General features: G+C 38.9%; 1 protein-coding gene across 1 annotated transcript in view; it reads left to right on the forward strand.

Moving 5' to 3' along the window:
• Positions 1-17,635, forward strand: part of GHR (growth hormone receptor) — a 348,381-nt gene that overhangs the window by 308,896 nt on the left and 21,850 nt on the right. The window contains 3 exon segments of the mRNA XM_017867112.1: positions 3,514-3,643; positions 9,478-9,650; positions 14,535-14,713. Coding sequence (XP_017722601.1) covers positions 3,514-3,643; positions 9,478-9,650; positions 14,535-14,713 — 482 coding nt within the window.

The following is a 17,635-nucleotide window of genomic DNA, read 5'->3' on the forward strand; positions in this document are numbered from 1 at the left end:
GGTGTGAGATGGTATTTCACTGTGGTTTTGATTTGCATTTCTCTGATGACCAGTGAAGATGAGCATTTTTTTCATGTGTCTGTTGGCTGCATAAATGTCTTCTTTTGAGAAGTGTCTGTTCATAATCTTTGCTCACTTTTGATGGGGTTATTTGGTTTTTTTCTTGTAAATTTGTTGACATTCTTTGTAGATTCTGGATATTAGCCCTTTGTCAGACGGATGGATTGCAAAATTTTCTCCCATTCTGTAGGTTGCCTGTTCACTCTGATGGTAGTTTCTTTTGCTGTGCAGAAGGTCTTTAGTTTAATTAGATCCCATTTGTCAATTTTGGCTTCTATTGCTATTGCTTTTGGTGTTTTAGTCATGAAGTCTTTGCTCATGCCTATGTCCTGAATGGTATTGCCTAGGTTTTCTTCTAGGGTTTTATGGTTTTAGGTCTAACATTTAAGTCTTTAATCCATCTTGAGTTAATTTTGTATATAGTGTAAGGAAGGGATCCTGTTTCAGCTTTCTGCATATGGCTAACCAGTTTTCCCAACACCATTTATTAAACAGGGGATCCTTTCCCCATTGCTTGTTTTGTCAGGTTTGTCAGATGGTTTGTCAGGTTTGTCAGATGGTTGTGGATGTGTGGTGTTATTTCTGAGGCCCCTGTTCTGTTCCATTGGTCTATATGTCTTATTTGGTACCAGTACCATGTTGTCTTTGTTACTGTAGCCTTGTAGTATAGTTTGAAGTCAGAGACACAATAGAAAAAGAAAATTTTAGGCCAATATCTCTGATGAGCATCAATGCAAAAATCCTCAATAAAATACTGGCAAACCGAATCCAGCAGCACATCAAAAAGTTTATCCACCCTGATCAAGTCGGCTTCATTGCTGGGATGCAGGGCTGGTTCAACATACACAAATCGGTAAACGTAATCCCTCACATAAACCAAACCAATGACGAAACCACGTGATTATCTCAGTAGATGCAGGAAAGGCCTTCAACAATATTCAACAGCCCTTCATGCTAAAAACTCTCAATAAACTAGGTATTGATGGAACGTATCTCAAAATAATAAGAGCTATTCATGACAAACCCACAGCCAAAATCATACTGAATGGGCAAAAACTGGAAGCATTCCCTTTGAAAACCGGCACAAGACAAGGATGCCCTCTCTCACCACTCCTTTTCAACATAGTATTCGAAGCTTTGGCCAGGGCAATCAGATGAGAAATAAATAAAGGATATTCAATTAGGAAAAGAGGAAGTCAAATTGTCCCTGTTTGCAGATGGCAATGATTGTATATTTAGAAAACCCCATCATCTCAGCCCAAAATCTCCTTAAGCTAATAAGCAACTTCAGCAAAGTCTCAGGATATGAAATCAATGTGCAAAATCACAAGCATTCCTATACACCAGTAACAGACAAACAGAGAGCCAAATCACGAGCAAACTCCCATTCACAATTGCTNCACTCCTTTTCAACATAGTATTCGAAGCTTTGGCCAGGGCAATCAGATGAGAAATAAATAAAGGATATTCAATTAGGAAAAGAGGAAGTCAAATTGTCCCTGTTTGCAGATGGCAATGATTGTATATTTAGAAAACCCCATCATCTCAGCCCAAAATCTCCTTAAGCTAATAAGCAACTTCAGCAAAGTCTCAGGATATGAAATCAATGTGCAAAATCACAAGCATTCCTATACACCAGTAACAGACAAACAGAGAGCCAAATCACGAGCAAACTCCCATTCACAATTGCTACAAAGAGAATAAAATGCCTAGGAATCCAACTTACAAAGGATGTGAAGGACCTCTTCAAGGAGAACTACAAACCACTGCTCAAGGAAATAAGAGAGGACACAAACACATGGAAAAACATCCTCATGGATAGGAAGAATCAATATCATGAAAATGGCCATATTGCCCAAAGTAATTTATAGACTCAATGCTATCCTCATCAAACTAGCATTGACTTTCTTCACAGAATTGGAAAAAAAACTACTTTAGATTTCATATGGAACCAAAAATGAGCCTGCATAGCCAAGACAATTCTAAGCAAAAAGAACAAAGCTGAAGGCATCACGCTACCTGACCCAGCTTATTTTTCTACATAGGATCCCCACATCCTTGCCTTTGTTAGAATGAAAACTAGACAAGGACCAACTTTTATCAACTTGTTCATTTCTCTATTCCTAGAACAGAACCTGGTACAAAATTTGTGTTTAATAATGTTTGTTGAATGAATTTGAATGATGGATTTGTTTAGAAGGTTTATAACATTCCATCCCTTATGAGTTTGTTGCTAGAGGAAAAAAGAGGTGTGTTTTTGGTTCATAACATCAGGTATGTAACCTGGAATTTGGAGTCATGAGTTTTTATGCATTTGCTTCATATTATTTATTTTTAAGTGATCTTTCAAAGTATTGATAAAGATACTTTAAGATTGAGAGCCTCCCTGATACCCAGGAATGAGAGTTTTAGATTAAGTTTACAATCTGATTGAAGGCTAATCATATAAGGAGAAAAAAAAATAAGGAAAAGAAGAGAAATTTGAAAAGAAATCTCCAGAATGGCCATGAACATCAGAACACTGAGAACTGATATATAAACATGTGTCTTGCTTCATACCTGTCTGTTGTACATCTATAACAACAGATTTCATAGATGCAGAGGAATTTTGGCTAAAATCCTAACACATAAAAGGCATTCTGCACTTACTTCTCAAATTAGAATTAACACATGTGTATGTATAAGTTGTTTAGAATTGGCATCTATTTAATGAGTTTACTGGCTGAATCTTTTAAAAGAATGCAAACATACGTGACTTTTATCAGAAATCTATGAAAAGAAAAATGGCCCTGTAGTGCATGCTGTGGTTCCCACACTACATCCCCCATGTCCACCTGATGTCAGCACAACCATCTGTGGTGTCCATTTGCCACTATGCCACTCAGGTGCACACTCAGGTGCCTGCCTCGGCAAAGACCCTCAGCTCCTGTGCAGGTACAGCCTAGAAGTGCATGGAGGTGAACATCTCTGAGGCACCCTTCAACCACTGGGTACCAGGAGTGGTAGATAAATGTCCTAGCCTCTCATCTTTCTACACAACAATGGTGGTGCATATTCCACACAGCAGCTCAGTAACACACACATATTAGTTCTCCCTTTCCTTCCCACCCTCCCCATTCCCTCACTGCTACATCTGGAAGTCACCTTCCAGATTAACTACCTATATCCAAATTCTAATCTCTAGCTCTGGTTTCTTAAACAGGTCCTACAAAATGCCTGAAATAAAAGGCAAAGTGGTTTGTGTCTAGAATCAAAGGCTGACAATGGCAAGCAACAGGCTCTAAAACTGACACAGGAGAAATGCTTTTCTGGAAGACATCAGCATCACCTCCTAGACACGGAATATGCTGGCTTCATTCCAGTAGTTTCTTCACACACTTTAAATACGTGTCTCATTAGGATCACATATGACCCACCTGATTTCATGCCTTGCCTTTTCTTTTTATTCTGCAGACTCTTCTAAGGAGCCTAAATTCACCAAGTGTCGTTCACCTGAGCGAGAGACTTTTTCATGCCACTGGACAGATGCGGTTCATCATGGTTCAAAGAGCCTAGGACCCATACAGCTGTTCTATACCAGAAGGTGCTGCCCTCATGCCTTTCCAATTTTCCTCTCCATGGATGTACCTGCTAAAGTACACTGAGTCACATATAGTATGGGAATAGAAGTGATTTGTTGTGATTTATGTAATCTATGAATATTCATTCACTCATTTACTGAAAAAAATATTAATTAAGCCTATCCTATGTGCTGAGTACTATTTTAGGCCCTGGAGATATAGCAGTGATTACAAAAGACAAAATCCCTGGTCTCATGGAGATTTCCTTCCAATGCAAGGAGACAGGCAATAAAAATTGAATAAAATGTCAGCTAGTAATATAGGTTATTAAGAAAAATAAAGCCATAAAGCAGCATATCAGCAGTGTGTGGGAGTTTGTGTATGTACATGAGAATGTATGAGAGTGTGTCAAAGTATGAGTGAGAGCGTGTATGGATACACGTGGGCATGTGCATGTGGATGACAGTGTGTATAAGAGGCTTGAGTGATATTGAAATGGGTGATCCTGGGAGGCCTCTCTATTGTGGTGTCCTACACCAGAGACATAAGTGAAATGGGACAGGCCACGTGAATATCTGGGGGAAAGGCTATCCAGGCAGAGGAAATTGCAAGTACAAAGTCCCTGAGGCAGTCTTGGCCTATTTGAGGAATGAAAAAGGCCAGCACTGAAGGCACAAGATTGAAAGTGAGGAGAGTGATATGGGAAGGGATCAGAGAGTTACTTAGGGACTGACTATGCCAAACCTCGTAGACAAGGGCAAGGCTTTGAATTTTACTTTATTTGTGGTGGAAAGTTATAGGTGTTTTTGAAAAGATGCATGTTTTAAAAGATGTAGCTTGGTTTCTAACCAGATAATATACTCCTTCTCTTAAATATATTCAGTAAAAGACTGTAGTACTTTTTCGTTTTTACCAGTGACCCTCTAAAATAACAGAGGAAGGGTGAAACAAAGACCTCTCAATATAGGTACCACCCAAGTTATTTATTTCTTCCCCTTCACCTGGCATTATTTTCGTTTTTGGTTTACTCTTACTCTGTATATTTTTACCTTTTATACATTTTAGGCTTAAACACTTCATTATCTCGTCTTTTCCACCCAACCCCCAGAGAAGGCCTAAGCCAAGATGCAGGCTTAGTGAGGACCCTTTATCCTTGGCTCAAGGTGTTCATTAGTCGGAGGATGATATTGTCTATCCCACGGAAGAGCTGGGAAAGGGAAGGAAGATGCAGCCAACAGTTAAGGGTATGAGCTCAGGGCCAACAAACCTGCACTTCAGTGTAGTTCTGCACTTTCTCACCAAGGAATACTCAGGAAATTAGCCAGTTTGTGTACAACTCAGCCTCCTCATTTGCAGAAAGGAGATAACGGACTTGCCTCATGGCTTCTTGTGAGGATCGTATGAGATAACCCATGAAAAATACTTGGCAGAGTACTTGACATATAATAATTACTCAGCAAATTGTAGCTGGTATTCTTATTATCGGTAGTATAGTGATAATTTAAAAATAATTATGATATAGAAATCCAGTTCCTGGACTATAAAGATGACTATAAGTGGTATAAGACCATTTATACCAATAAATTGTTATAATTATTGGTATAAGACCATTTTAATGCGGAGCTGCTGCTTAATTTGCAGATAAAAAAATACTTGGAGTTAGCAACCAAGTGGACCTTCCCCACCTTTCAGTGTAAGAGAGATCTCTTGGATGAAGTGAAGTGAAGATGAAATGTTTGGGCACTATATTTTTCCTTAAGGCTGACACCACAAAGAGGTTGGGACCTGTAAACAAAGTTGATTTCTATAAACACATTCGGACATGAAGTTAGTATGTTTGATGACACTTTTGAAATGTGTGGAATCACTAAATAAAGAAAATTAGCAAAATAACCTCTTAAGCTGGGTCTACTTTATGAAAATAATGTTTTGCTACCTCAGTATTTACCAAATTTGAATATAACCAAAAAGAGAAATCGAAAGGAATGAAGCCTTGATACATATATGTCCCTTGCCCTCATCAATCAGCGTCACATAACTCTTTCCACAGGCATCTTATGCACACCCCAGTCATTTCAGCATCCCTGGTTCAAATCCAGGATCTACGCTACCAAGCATGCTGCTGAAAGTGTGACTGGGTAGAGGAAAAATTTCAGACATATTCAGAAAGATGTCTTAGATTTTGCCCTGATAGTGTTTGGAATCCCAGGAGAGTAAGTACAACCTTATGATTAAGTGCCAACCCAAACTTACAAAATTAGATATTTGTGTTTTTTCTATAAAATATAACTATTTTGAATATCTTAGCCAAACTGCTATGAGCCCACAGCCCAGTTTATCAAAGAAGGGTAAAACTGAGGGATTAGGAGTATCAGGACTGGACTGGACTGATTAGTGTACAGATAAATTTGACTTCTCATTGCCCACTTCACAAAGAAGACAATACAAATGCACTTTCTGACTCCTGTCATTGTTTCTTAGAACTCAGTTGCCAGGCAACTCCTGAAACTATAGAAACATGCTTCGCATCCCTGATACATAAATAAAACTGTGGATTTTATCCAAAACCAGAGTCAGTGGGAGGTGCAGTTGTTTCCGTTTGCTGGCCTGGCGTATCTAAAGCACAATGGAATGTGAACATGTCAGGCTGTCAACACGACATTTCAGGCACAGCCCTACAGGCAGTTGTGTGTTTTGCCTGGCTCTGCTCCTTGCCAGGTAGCTGGCAGAAGAGACAGCCTCCACATGTTAAAGCAGCTGATTCAAAACAGTCTCTGCCATCCTGTGATGGCAATAGTGCCAAATTCAGCCTCTGAGCTTACAGGGGACTCGGGATGAATGCACATTACAGGCATGGCAAAAGGAGGCTCTGGGAAGCATGTTCGAGCTGCTCTGCTCTCAGCTCCTTGCATGTAAAAGCTGTGTTTTTAAAGGAACTGGGCATGTGAACACTCAGTCCTTAAAGTTGTATCCCCCACCTCTTCCATACCCATTCAACCCCACTTCAAAAATTACCCTGGTCTTAAGAGAAATTTTATTTTCTATACAAGGTTGTGTGGAAAATCAGTAGGGAGAAAGGGCATTATTACTTCCATTTTCTTAAACAAAAGTATTGAATTTAAAGCCAAAACATGTGAGCTTTCTGTCATGAGAACAGCTGCCCTTAAAACATACATGAGGTTTTATTTTATTATTTTTTCCAGTTGGTTGTCTTTAGATGAAAAACATTTCTTCTGCTCTTTATTCTTATTTTTAATGATAGTCTCTTTCTATGGTTCTCACCCCTTCCATTTCAAAAGATAGTCTGGGAGCAAACCTAAAGCACTTAACTTTTGGGAGTAAGAGCAAAGAGTAGCTTCCATGAATTGATTTTGGTCTTCTGTAGAGACATTCAACCCAGAGAAGGCAAGTGACACAGTATCTGTTTTATGAGCTAATTTGGGTTCTTGTCTACATTTAATAGTTTAAAATATAAGTTATAAATATTTATTTAAAGTGAAATTCAACATTGGTTCATGAAGAAAGAGGTTGGAAGCAGTGTTTTGAACTAGCTGTTTCTGATCCATCATGCTTAAAATAAATGCTTTGTTTGTCCTGTGGAGTTCATGGATTTGGGATAATCTAAACAGGGTTTTTTACACAGTCCTCATGGGGACCAAGGTACTGACATGCACTGTTGAGAAATTCTGTGAATCATGAAAGAGCTAATATTTTAGAAATCCAGACCTGTTGAGCACTATCTACATCTTTGGGACGTCTTAATACTTTGAGTTTTCTCACTTTTATACTATCACTTATGCTAAGTACATTTGATATCCCTTCTATTATGTGAAAGCTTCATTTTCTGGGCAATCTTCTTACAACTACTCTCTTTAATACACTCTTACTTAGTTTGAAAGTAAATATCAAATTAAGCATACTATAGTTCAATGAACCACCCACCTATTCCTAATTTTTTTTAGCATTTTTCTTCTGACTCTACATACACACATACTTACACACACACACACACACCCCTTATCTTTTCTTCTGCCTTTTGCCCATCTACTTTTTGCATCAGAGATGAATCTCATTCAAGCGTATGCAATTTTTTTTTTTTTTTTTTTTTTGAGATGGAGTCTTGCTTTGTCGCCCAGGCTGGAGTGCAGTGGCGCGATCTTGACTCACTGCGACCTTTGCCTCCTGGGTTCAAGCAATTCTCCTGCCTCAGCCTACCTACTGAATAGCTGGGATTACAGGAGCATGCCATTGCATCCAGCTAATTTTTGTATTTTTAGTACAGATGGGGTTTTACCATGTTAGCCAGGCTGGTCTCAAACTGCTAACGTCATGATCCACCTACCTCAGCCTCCCAAAGTGCTGGGATTACAGGCATGAACCACCGTACCCAGCCAGCATATGCAACTTTTAAGAGTCTCAACCAAAGCAGCAATTCACTATCTCAGCCCCTGGAGTCTCTGCCATTTAAATCCCAATTTCCTTCCAACAGCTGAGGAGCAGTCGTCTCAAGTACCCCCTGATACTACACAAGTTTTCTCCTGTTGCCAAGCAGACCAGCCTGAGAAACAGCTATAAGAAAGAAATAGGCGTCTTCTCCCAGCTTTGCATCCATTCCTTCCAGGTCCTGCCTTCCTTACAGCCTGCAATGTCCTCATTGTCCACTGCTGCCCAGCACCCATTCCACAGAGGGATGGTCCCAAACCTCTACAGTCTGGCCTGTGAGCCACAGCAGCCTCTGGCTGCACAGGCCATTCCTACCTCATCTTCTACAACCACAGATTACGTGGTTTTATGTCCCTTTGACTTATAAATTATCTTCTCAGTTAATAGGCTAGTGAATAACAAGGGGATAATGAACTACCTCACCCAAGTAGCAATTCTAATTTAAGAAAATTTTCCTGTCATTCCATTGCCTTTTGCTTCCCTCACCACACTCATGCCCATACTTCCTTACCTCAATCCCTCTGACCTCTCAGTTTCCTCCCTTCCTTGCCATATTGTCATCTATTAAATTTTACCCATCCTTCAAGAATGCTAAAAACACACCTCCACCTTGAAGCCTTCCATGAAGAGCCACAGCAATCATTCCCTCTTCTAAACTTTGAGGACCCTAGAGAGCACTACTAATGAGCACTTACCCACATTGCTTTGTAATACCATTTTTTGCTCTTTCCTTCTGAGGCAGGAGGAATTCCTTAGACATCTATGAATCCCCCATAATGTCTGTCATTATGTTTTAGACATAACCAATTCTCATTAAATATCAATGTAATGAATATAAGAGGCCCAAAAAACTACTCAGATGGGAATTTGAGTCTTATTTTAGCCTGAAATTAGGGGACTGCATCTTACTTATCTTTATATCTGCACAGTGTTGGTGCATCACTCTGCCCGGAGCACACATCAACTTGTCTCCTCAGTTTCTTTCACCATAGTCTGGGAAAACAGCCAGGTCTAAACTTTCACTGTTCTCTGGGAATCTCTAGTTTGGGGTGATTCTCTGTACTGTTTTAATGAACATTTTTAAAATGTCCCTAAGTCTCAGAACCTTCATCTATAGAACGGGCATAATAAAGTACCTACCATAGGAATCAATTTATGACCAGACATAGCATATGCATTCAATAAACGGAAGGTTTTACCACAGGCAGAAGTACCAAATGGCCTCGTAGCAGTCTTCAGACACTGATGATATTGTCCACCAATGTGATATGTCTTGGAAATGATGTTGCTAAAACACGTCTTCACAAAATATGTGTGTTCCAATTTATTGAATCAGACTATCAAGCACCTTACTTGGACTTCAGCTGCAACGTGATTTTTGGAACAATTAATCTTTTTTAATCCTCCATTTTAGAAATATTCAAGAATGGACTCAAGAATGGAAAGAATGCCCTGATTATGTTTCTGCTGGGGAAAACAGCTGTTACTTTAATTCATCATTTACCTCCATCTGGATACCTTATTGTATCAAGCTAACTAGCAATGGTGGTACAGTGGATGAAAAGTGTTTCTCTGTTGACGAAATAGGTAAATCACAGGTTTTTGTTTCATTTGACATAGTTTTACACTAAATAAATGGGGAGGCCTGCAAGGTCCAAGTATAATCAAGTAGGAAGACTTTGTAACAGTGTTCTATAGATACATGGAGGTCTGTTTTAAGGAGATGGGATCAACTGGTGAGCAAGAGGAAAAGGGCAGGGGGAACTTAAGTTGACTTTAACATAAAGTAAACTGGCAGTAAATGTTGTGAAGAAAAGAATAGGAACCTTGTGGAGTCTTTTCCTTTAGGCTATCTTTGAAGCTGTGTTGTGTTATGTTCCACTGCAAAGGGTAAACTTAATATATTCTTAGAATTTCTTACTTCCTAATTATTTGATAGGATGCTTATATTCAGATTCACTGAAATACGTTGGCCTTTGACCTCTACCATTGCTATAATCAAAGCCTAGATTTTCTTTATCACAAAGCATAATCATTCTGGAATTTTACATTTACAAAACAGCCACAGTCACTTTAAAGACATGTTTATAAGATCTCAGAACAAATACTGGAGACAATCAGCTCAGTGAACTAAGTGAAAGATCCAAACAGAGGATCCTTTGCCCATCATATGGACACAAGGTGGAAACAAAACAAATAAAACAAACAACTATAATTAGAATATTCATGTTTACACTTTAATAGTATAAGCAGCAAAATAGAAAGAATCAAAGAAGGACATTGAGTAGCTGAAATTGGTGCCTCAAAATCTATCCACAAAAGCTAATCTGTTGCTTATAGGAATTCCTCGTTGCTTCTCCCAAATGTGTTGTTCTTTTATGTGGTCTTCTAGGCATAAGCTGACTGGAAGAGATAGGAGTATGTGGCTGGAAGTTACAGATAGAAACAAATAAAATCTAATAGGCTGACTTTAAGGGATAAGATTAAGAGACTTGTATCAAGCAGTAAAAATAACCCAATTGCTTTGCAAAGACAATTTAGTATGTGTCCTTAACATCAGTGGTATAGCTGTTGAGCTAAAACTAAATGGGATAGCAGAATGGGATAGTAGCAAGAATACTGGGTTAAAACCCATATTCTAACTCTGTTCTCTGCCAATAACATATGGCCAGTCCTACTCATTTACCTGACTGACTTTCACTGAACACCTGTCATGTGTCAGGCACTGTTCTGGTGGTGGTGGTTATAGAATAAGTACAATACAGTCGAAGAAGGGAGTCAGGCATATTCGCAGATAATTGCAGTGCAGTGTGATAGGTGTTAGCCTGGAAATACGTGGAATGCAGAGCTGCAAAGGTGGTGGCCAAATGTGTGAATGATTGACAGGCCTGATGGTGACAGTTTAGTTACCTCTGAACTGGAATTGGACTCTCCCTATTTTTAAAAAAGTGGTTACCCACAGTGGTCAAAAGCATGAGTGAGTGTTGTCAGGTACTGCAGTGGACTTGCCTTTCAGTAACTACTAAGTTCCAACAGTAACAAATAGCACGTGTTCAGGGGACGCAGGAGCAGTTAGAAAGCCCTACTAGTCAGCTGGAGAAATCATCAGTAGTTGTTCATGCCCCAAAAAGGAATTTGGACTTTAACTGTCACAAGGTACCTTTGAGGATGTTTAAATAGGGAAATGACTTGAGAATAGTAATAGCTAACAGTCACAAAAGACTTACCACGTGTCAGGTATAAAAACCATCTTTTGCAATCCCACTTTACAGATAATGAAACCGAGGTGCAGGGCATTTGAAGTTCAAGTAAAACAGCTAGTAGGTAGAGCTGGGATTTGAACCTCCAGCCTCCATGCTTTTACTCTTGAGGCTTTGCAGTACCACTTGTCTCATTATCAATGCCTCAGAGAAATTAATCTTGTTGCAATGTGAAACATAGATTGGAGTGGGACGGACTAAAGGTAGAAGAGGTTCAAAGACCGAGATCATCAAGGTAAAAGATTATGACAGGCAGCTACAACTAGCACAATAGTTGTGGGAGAAGGTGCTGAGAGTGAAAGAAAACAAAGAACTAAGGTAACCCTAATAGATCTTGAGAAAGTTGTCAATCATTATAAGCCTCAGCTTCCTTGTAAAATATGAATGTATGGTACTACCTCATAGGGCTGTTCTTTGGATTTAAAGTACTGTATTAGTTAGACATTTGTCAGTCATTCAATTCATTCAGCAAATATTTATTATGTTCTTCTCTCAGGCCAGTCAGTGTTCTCCATGCTGGGGATAGAAACTGTCTTCCCTGGTGGGATCTAATCCCAGTGAGGGCGGAAAGCGGCAATGCTATGGAGAAATATAGAAAAGGAGAATAGGAGTGTTGAAGAGGTTGCAGTATTGAGTTTTCAGGATTGGCATCCCTGAGTCAGTGGCATTTGAATAAAGAAGGATTAGAGAGGATAATAATGTGTGTGTCTCAGGGAAGGGCATTTCAGCAAAGGGGCACAGCCAGAGGAAAGATCTCAAAGTAGAAGCATGCTTTTCCTCACTCAGTGAACAGCAGGCAGGCGGTGGGGTGGGCACAGAGTGAGTGAGGAGACTGGTATGAGACCAAATCCCACAGACAAGACAGTCAAATCTACCCAACCATTGTAATGACTTTGACTTTCACTTGGAGTGAGGTAGGAAGCCTTTGGAGGGTTTTAGAGGATGAGTGATGTGATCTAATGTGTTAGGATAATCACTGTGTCATTTCACTTGAGGATTGCATGGAGAATAGACTGGAGGGGGACAAAGACCAAAGGAGTACAGTGGGGAGACAAATGCAGCAAGAAGAATGAAAAAGGATAATGGCTAGGACCAGGTTATAGTGGTGCAGGCGGTGAGACATGGTTGGATTCTGTTATATCTTGAAAGTACAGCTGATGGAATATGGATTAATGAGGAAAAGATGAGCCAAGGACGAGTTCATTGTTTTTATCCTGAGCAGCTAGAGGAATTGAGTCCTCATTAACAGAGATGGGAAAGAGGAAAGGAGAGCAGGTTTTAGAGAGGAAGAGCAAGGGTTTGTTTGGGGATATATTAAGTTTCAGATATTTTTAAAGTATCTCACAGGAGTTGTCAATACAGCATGTAGATGTATATGTGTAGAGGTAAAGGAGAGGTCATTATTATGCCTGTAATGGTGGTACCAAGCCTTTTCCAAAAGGACCTTGTCTCATATCCTCTATTTTTCAAATGTAGCATAAGTAATAAGTTATAGAAAATCTTCCATTAAAACCAGTTTTATAGTTTTGTCACTTTAAAGGGTTAAGCTTTGATTATCAGGATTCCTGAATCTCCAACAAATCCAGAAGGTTGAGGAATTACTGCCATTATATCGGCATATGTAGTTTGGCCATTTTGCATATCCTTCCAATTTAATTTTCAAAATGTAGTCATGATTCATCAAATTTTGACTGTCCCGGTTTTTAAAAAGGTGGTGTCGACCCCAGAGGGCAACAGCATGCTCCTCCACCATAAAGCCTTTTCAAGTGGGTGCACACAAGAGCTTCCCTCTTTGGCCACCAGATTTGACAGTCAGTAAGAGCACCTCACTGTGTGTATCTGTAGAGTTATCTCCAGTTAACCCTAGGGATGCACACTTTGCAACACTCTAGGTGGCCTTCTGTATATGACAGAAAAACTAGCAATAATTTACCAGGAACTATATAGAATATAAATTTAGACATAGTTCCTGGCTTTGAAATCCATATTTTCTTCATCAGCCTCTGAGAAATTGTGGTCTTTGAGGTCCTAATAAGCAGAATGCAACAAATTTTCCTGGGACTGTAGAGTATATCAATAGAACCTGAGGAAAACAGTGTTTCAAGTTGTTCATATGACAGTTAAGAAAAAGACAGAAAACACTGAATCGTCACCACTTATGAGACTAGCATAATGCCTTCTTCCTTCTTATGTCAGAAGAAAACATCACATGTGGCTAGGAAGACCACAAAGCTAGGGAGCGTTAGCAGAGTGTGCAGGAAGATTGTATGAGAAGATTGAAGAAGAGTAAAAAAGGATAATGGCTAGGACCAGGTTATAGTGGTGCAGGCGGTGAGATATGGTTGGATTCTGTTATATCTTGAAAGTACATGGGCCGGGCGCGGTGGCTCAAGCCTGTAATCCCAGCACTTTGGGAGGCCGAGACGGGCGGATCACGAGGTCAGGAGATCGACACCATCCTGGCTAACACTGTGAAACCCCGTCTCTACTAAAAAATACAAAAAACATCTAGCCGGGCGAGGTGGCGGGCGCCTGTAGTCGCAGCTACTCGGGAGGCTGAGGCAGGAGAATGGCGTGAACCCGGGAGGCGGAGCTTGCAGTGAGCCGAGATCGCGCCACTGCACTCCAGCCCAGGCGACAGAGCGAGACTCCGTCTCAAAAAGAAAAAAAAAAGAAAGAAAGTACAGCTGACGGAATACGGATTAATGAGGCAAAGATGAGCCTTTCAGGGAACAACACAGAAATGAGGTAAGTGAGGTCTCTGCCCCCAGGCCATACATAGTTGCAAGAAAAAAGATTTCTCTACCCCTAGTTCCACAGCAGCCCCATGTCTAAATTCCATAAGTTTTTCTGACTCTGTTTTTTCAGTTTCAAGCGAAAATGAATTCATTTGCCAAAATCCTGATGTATTTATGATATCAGAGCAAAAAGAAATATAAAACATGGCAGATCTTGAAAATAGTTAGTGATCAGATTTTTTGCTCCCAAAGGAATTTTTGAAAGGGCTTATTTAAAAGTTAAAACAAGTCACCCTTGAGTTAAAAAAAGTTACTCTCTTATAAAGTGAAAGTTACAATAAGAAAAATATTGGAAGAAATAAGAGTATGAACGATCAAAAATGTAGAAAGTAATTTGGTCTTCTGAGAAGAATGCCTGCCATTAATAATAAATTGTGTCTGTCTGTGTACTAATGCTCTGTTGAATTGCACAGTGCAACCAGATCCACCCATTGCCCTCAACTGGACTTTACTGAACGTCAGTTTAACTGGGATTCATGCAGATATTCAAGTGAGATGGGAAGCACCACCCAATGCAGATATTCAGAAAGGATGGATGGTTCTGGAGTATGAACTTCAATACAAAGAAGTAAATGAAACTAAATGGAAAATGGTAAGATGTCACTACACCTTACACTTTGACTTTTCTTTCTGTTTCATCAACCTCTCTCTCATTTATCATTAGACTTTCTTTTGACCTAATACCACATGTTCATGCTGTATGCGCCATAATTTCTTATTTGAGAAAACATGTTAATCGGTAAAATATTATCTTGAAATTCTGTTAAGACAGGAGATGCTTATGTATATATGGAGGCCTGTGGAAGGAAAGGAAAACTATTTCTCTATTCATTCTTGAGGTCCAGTTTAACTTTAGAGTAAAATTATAGACTGGCCACTTAGCTGTCTTTGGGGATGTGGATAAAAATGGGAAAGTTTGTGATCAAAGTCAACAGTGACTATGGCCAAATATTTTCCCATGATTTCAGTTGCAGCTACTCAAAAGACTCCCATTAAAACAAATTCATACGTGTCTACAGGAAACAGAGGAAGGGAATTTGTCTCTTAGAGGTTTCAGAAGGATGTTTTGTTACATACCTCAGAGAAGAATCAAGCTGAGATTCTTACGTAGGCAATTAGAGAGCATGGTACCGGTTGACCTCTGAATCCCTCTCTTCCTTACCAAGCATATGGAACTCAGCACTTCGATAAAGTTCACATGGCACATAACAAGAGGAAAAATGGGAGTATCATGCTGCTCCCAATATAACTAATTCTAAATCTGTCTAACCACAGCCATAGCCACAGCCAAGCCAAGCAGTTTCTGGCCACTCATCAGGTGATGCCCAGCAGCCTGGCACAGATCACTCCCAGAATTTTGAGACACCAGGACATTCAGTGAACCACTGAAAAAGATGCCAATTTTGTCATTAGAGGAAAGTTAAGTTTGGAGAAACTTTGAGTAGTTGCAATACTGGACTTTGGGGCTCTATTTTCTGAATCATTTTAATTTAGATATGTTCTGTAACTTGGTACAAATAAAAGGCCTGGTTGGATGCTAAGTCAAACAAGACTGTCTACATCCAAGCTACAATCAAACATTATTCAGCAACAGGTACTGAAATAACTACTATGCAGAAGGCACTGTGCTAAATACCTGAGGTGGCGGTTCTCAAAGTGGGAACCACAGACCCCTGAGGGTCCCTGAGACCCTTTCAGAGAGTTCAGTACTATTTTCACAATATACTAAAATGTTATTTTATTCACTATGCTGAAATTTAATTTAATGGCACAAAAGCAATGCTGGAAACACTGGCACCTTAGCATGAAGCAAGGCAGTAGGATCAAATTTTACTAATAGTCATTGTATTCTCCATCATCATGCACTGACAGTAAAGAAGGGGGAAAAGCCAGTTTCACGTATGACATTCTTGATGAAGCTGTAAAAATTGTTAATTTTGCTAAATCTCGACCTTTGAGTACATAGCTTATTAATATTCTGTGTGACATATGGGAATTACACATTAAGCATGTCTGCTGCATACTGAGGTATTGTATTTATCTTGAAGAAAAGTGCTGAAATGACTGAGTTGCCAGCTGAACTAGTTGCTTTTATTGCTTGGAGCACCATTTTTACTTGGAAGAACAACTGATAAACTGGCAGATGGTTATTCATATTTGAATTGGCAAACATTTCTCAAAAATGAATGAGGTGAGCTTGTCGCTTCAAGAAAAACAGCTGACTGTATTTTTTGCCATGGAAAAAATTTGACTTTTCAAAGCAATTCATTTTGCCTTTTTGGAAAATTTGTGTCTCCAACCGTGAGCTTCATAGTGTTTTAATATTTGAAGACTTTTCTTGAAGAGATTCATGGTGATATTAATGAAAGTGATTTTTTAATTGTATTGTGTAATAAAATATATAAACATTTAGAAAAATCTACAAGTCAGTGAACCAATATTTTCCAAATGACTAATATATGATGTAATTAAATCATGCATGGGGAAATGATCCATTCAAAGTACTAGATAGAATGGTGAATTTTTTTAATGATCAAAAAATTTTTTGTGTATTTATTGTGTACAACTTTTCTTGAAATATGGATACATTGTAGAATGGTTCTATCACAGTAAGTAACATACATTACCACACACACCATTTTTTTGTGTATATTGAGAACACTTAAAATCTACTCACTTAGAGATTTCCAAAATACAATACATAGGCATTAACTATAGTCACCATTTTGTACAATAGATTTCTTAAACTTGTTCCTACTAACTGAAAATTTTAGTTCTTTCATCAATATCTCCTCAACTCTCCACCCTACCCACCACCCCTGATAACCACCATTCAACTCTCTACTTCTGAGTTCAACTTTTTTAGATTCTGCATATAAGTGAGATTATGTGGTATTTGTTTTTCTGTCTCTGGATCATTTCTCTTAATATAATATCCTCCAGGTTCATCCACGTTGTCACAAGCGACAGGATATCCTTCTTTTTTTAAGGCTGATAGCATTCCATTGTATATATATACACCACATTTTCTTTATCAACTTATCCATTAATGGAACATAGGTTATTCTATTTCTTGGCTGTTATAAGTAATGAACATGGGAGCCCAGATATTTCTTCAACGTACTGATTTCATTTTCCTTGGATATATACTTAGTAGTGGAATAATATAATGGATCACATGGTAGTTCTATTTTTCATCTTTTGAGGAAGCTTCATATTATTTTCCATAGAGGGTATACTAATTTACACTCCCACCAATAGTGTGCAAGGGTTCCCTTTTGTCCACATTCTCACCAACACTTGTTTTCTCTTCTTTTTTTGAAAATAGCCATCCTAACATCTTTGTGCACTCTATGCCTTCTGTGAGCTGATAGCTCATTGTGGTTTAAATTTACATTTCCCTGATGATTAAAGATGTCAAGCATTTTTCATATTGGCCATTTCTATATCTTCTTTTAAAATTTATATTCAGGTCCTTTGCCTGTTTCTTTTTTTTTTTTTTTTTTTTTTTTTT

This window comes from Rhinopithecus bieti, unplaced genomic scaffold (assembly GCF_001698545.2).
Source record: "Rhinopithecus bieti isolate Rb0 unplaced genomic scaffold, ASM169854v2 scaffold_3610, whole genome shotgun sequence".
Taxonomy (NCBI): domain Eukaryota; kingdom Metazoa; phylum Chordata; class Mammalia; order Primates; family Cercopithecidae; genus Rhinopithecus; species Rhinopithecus bieti.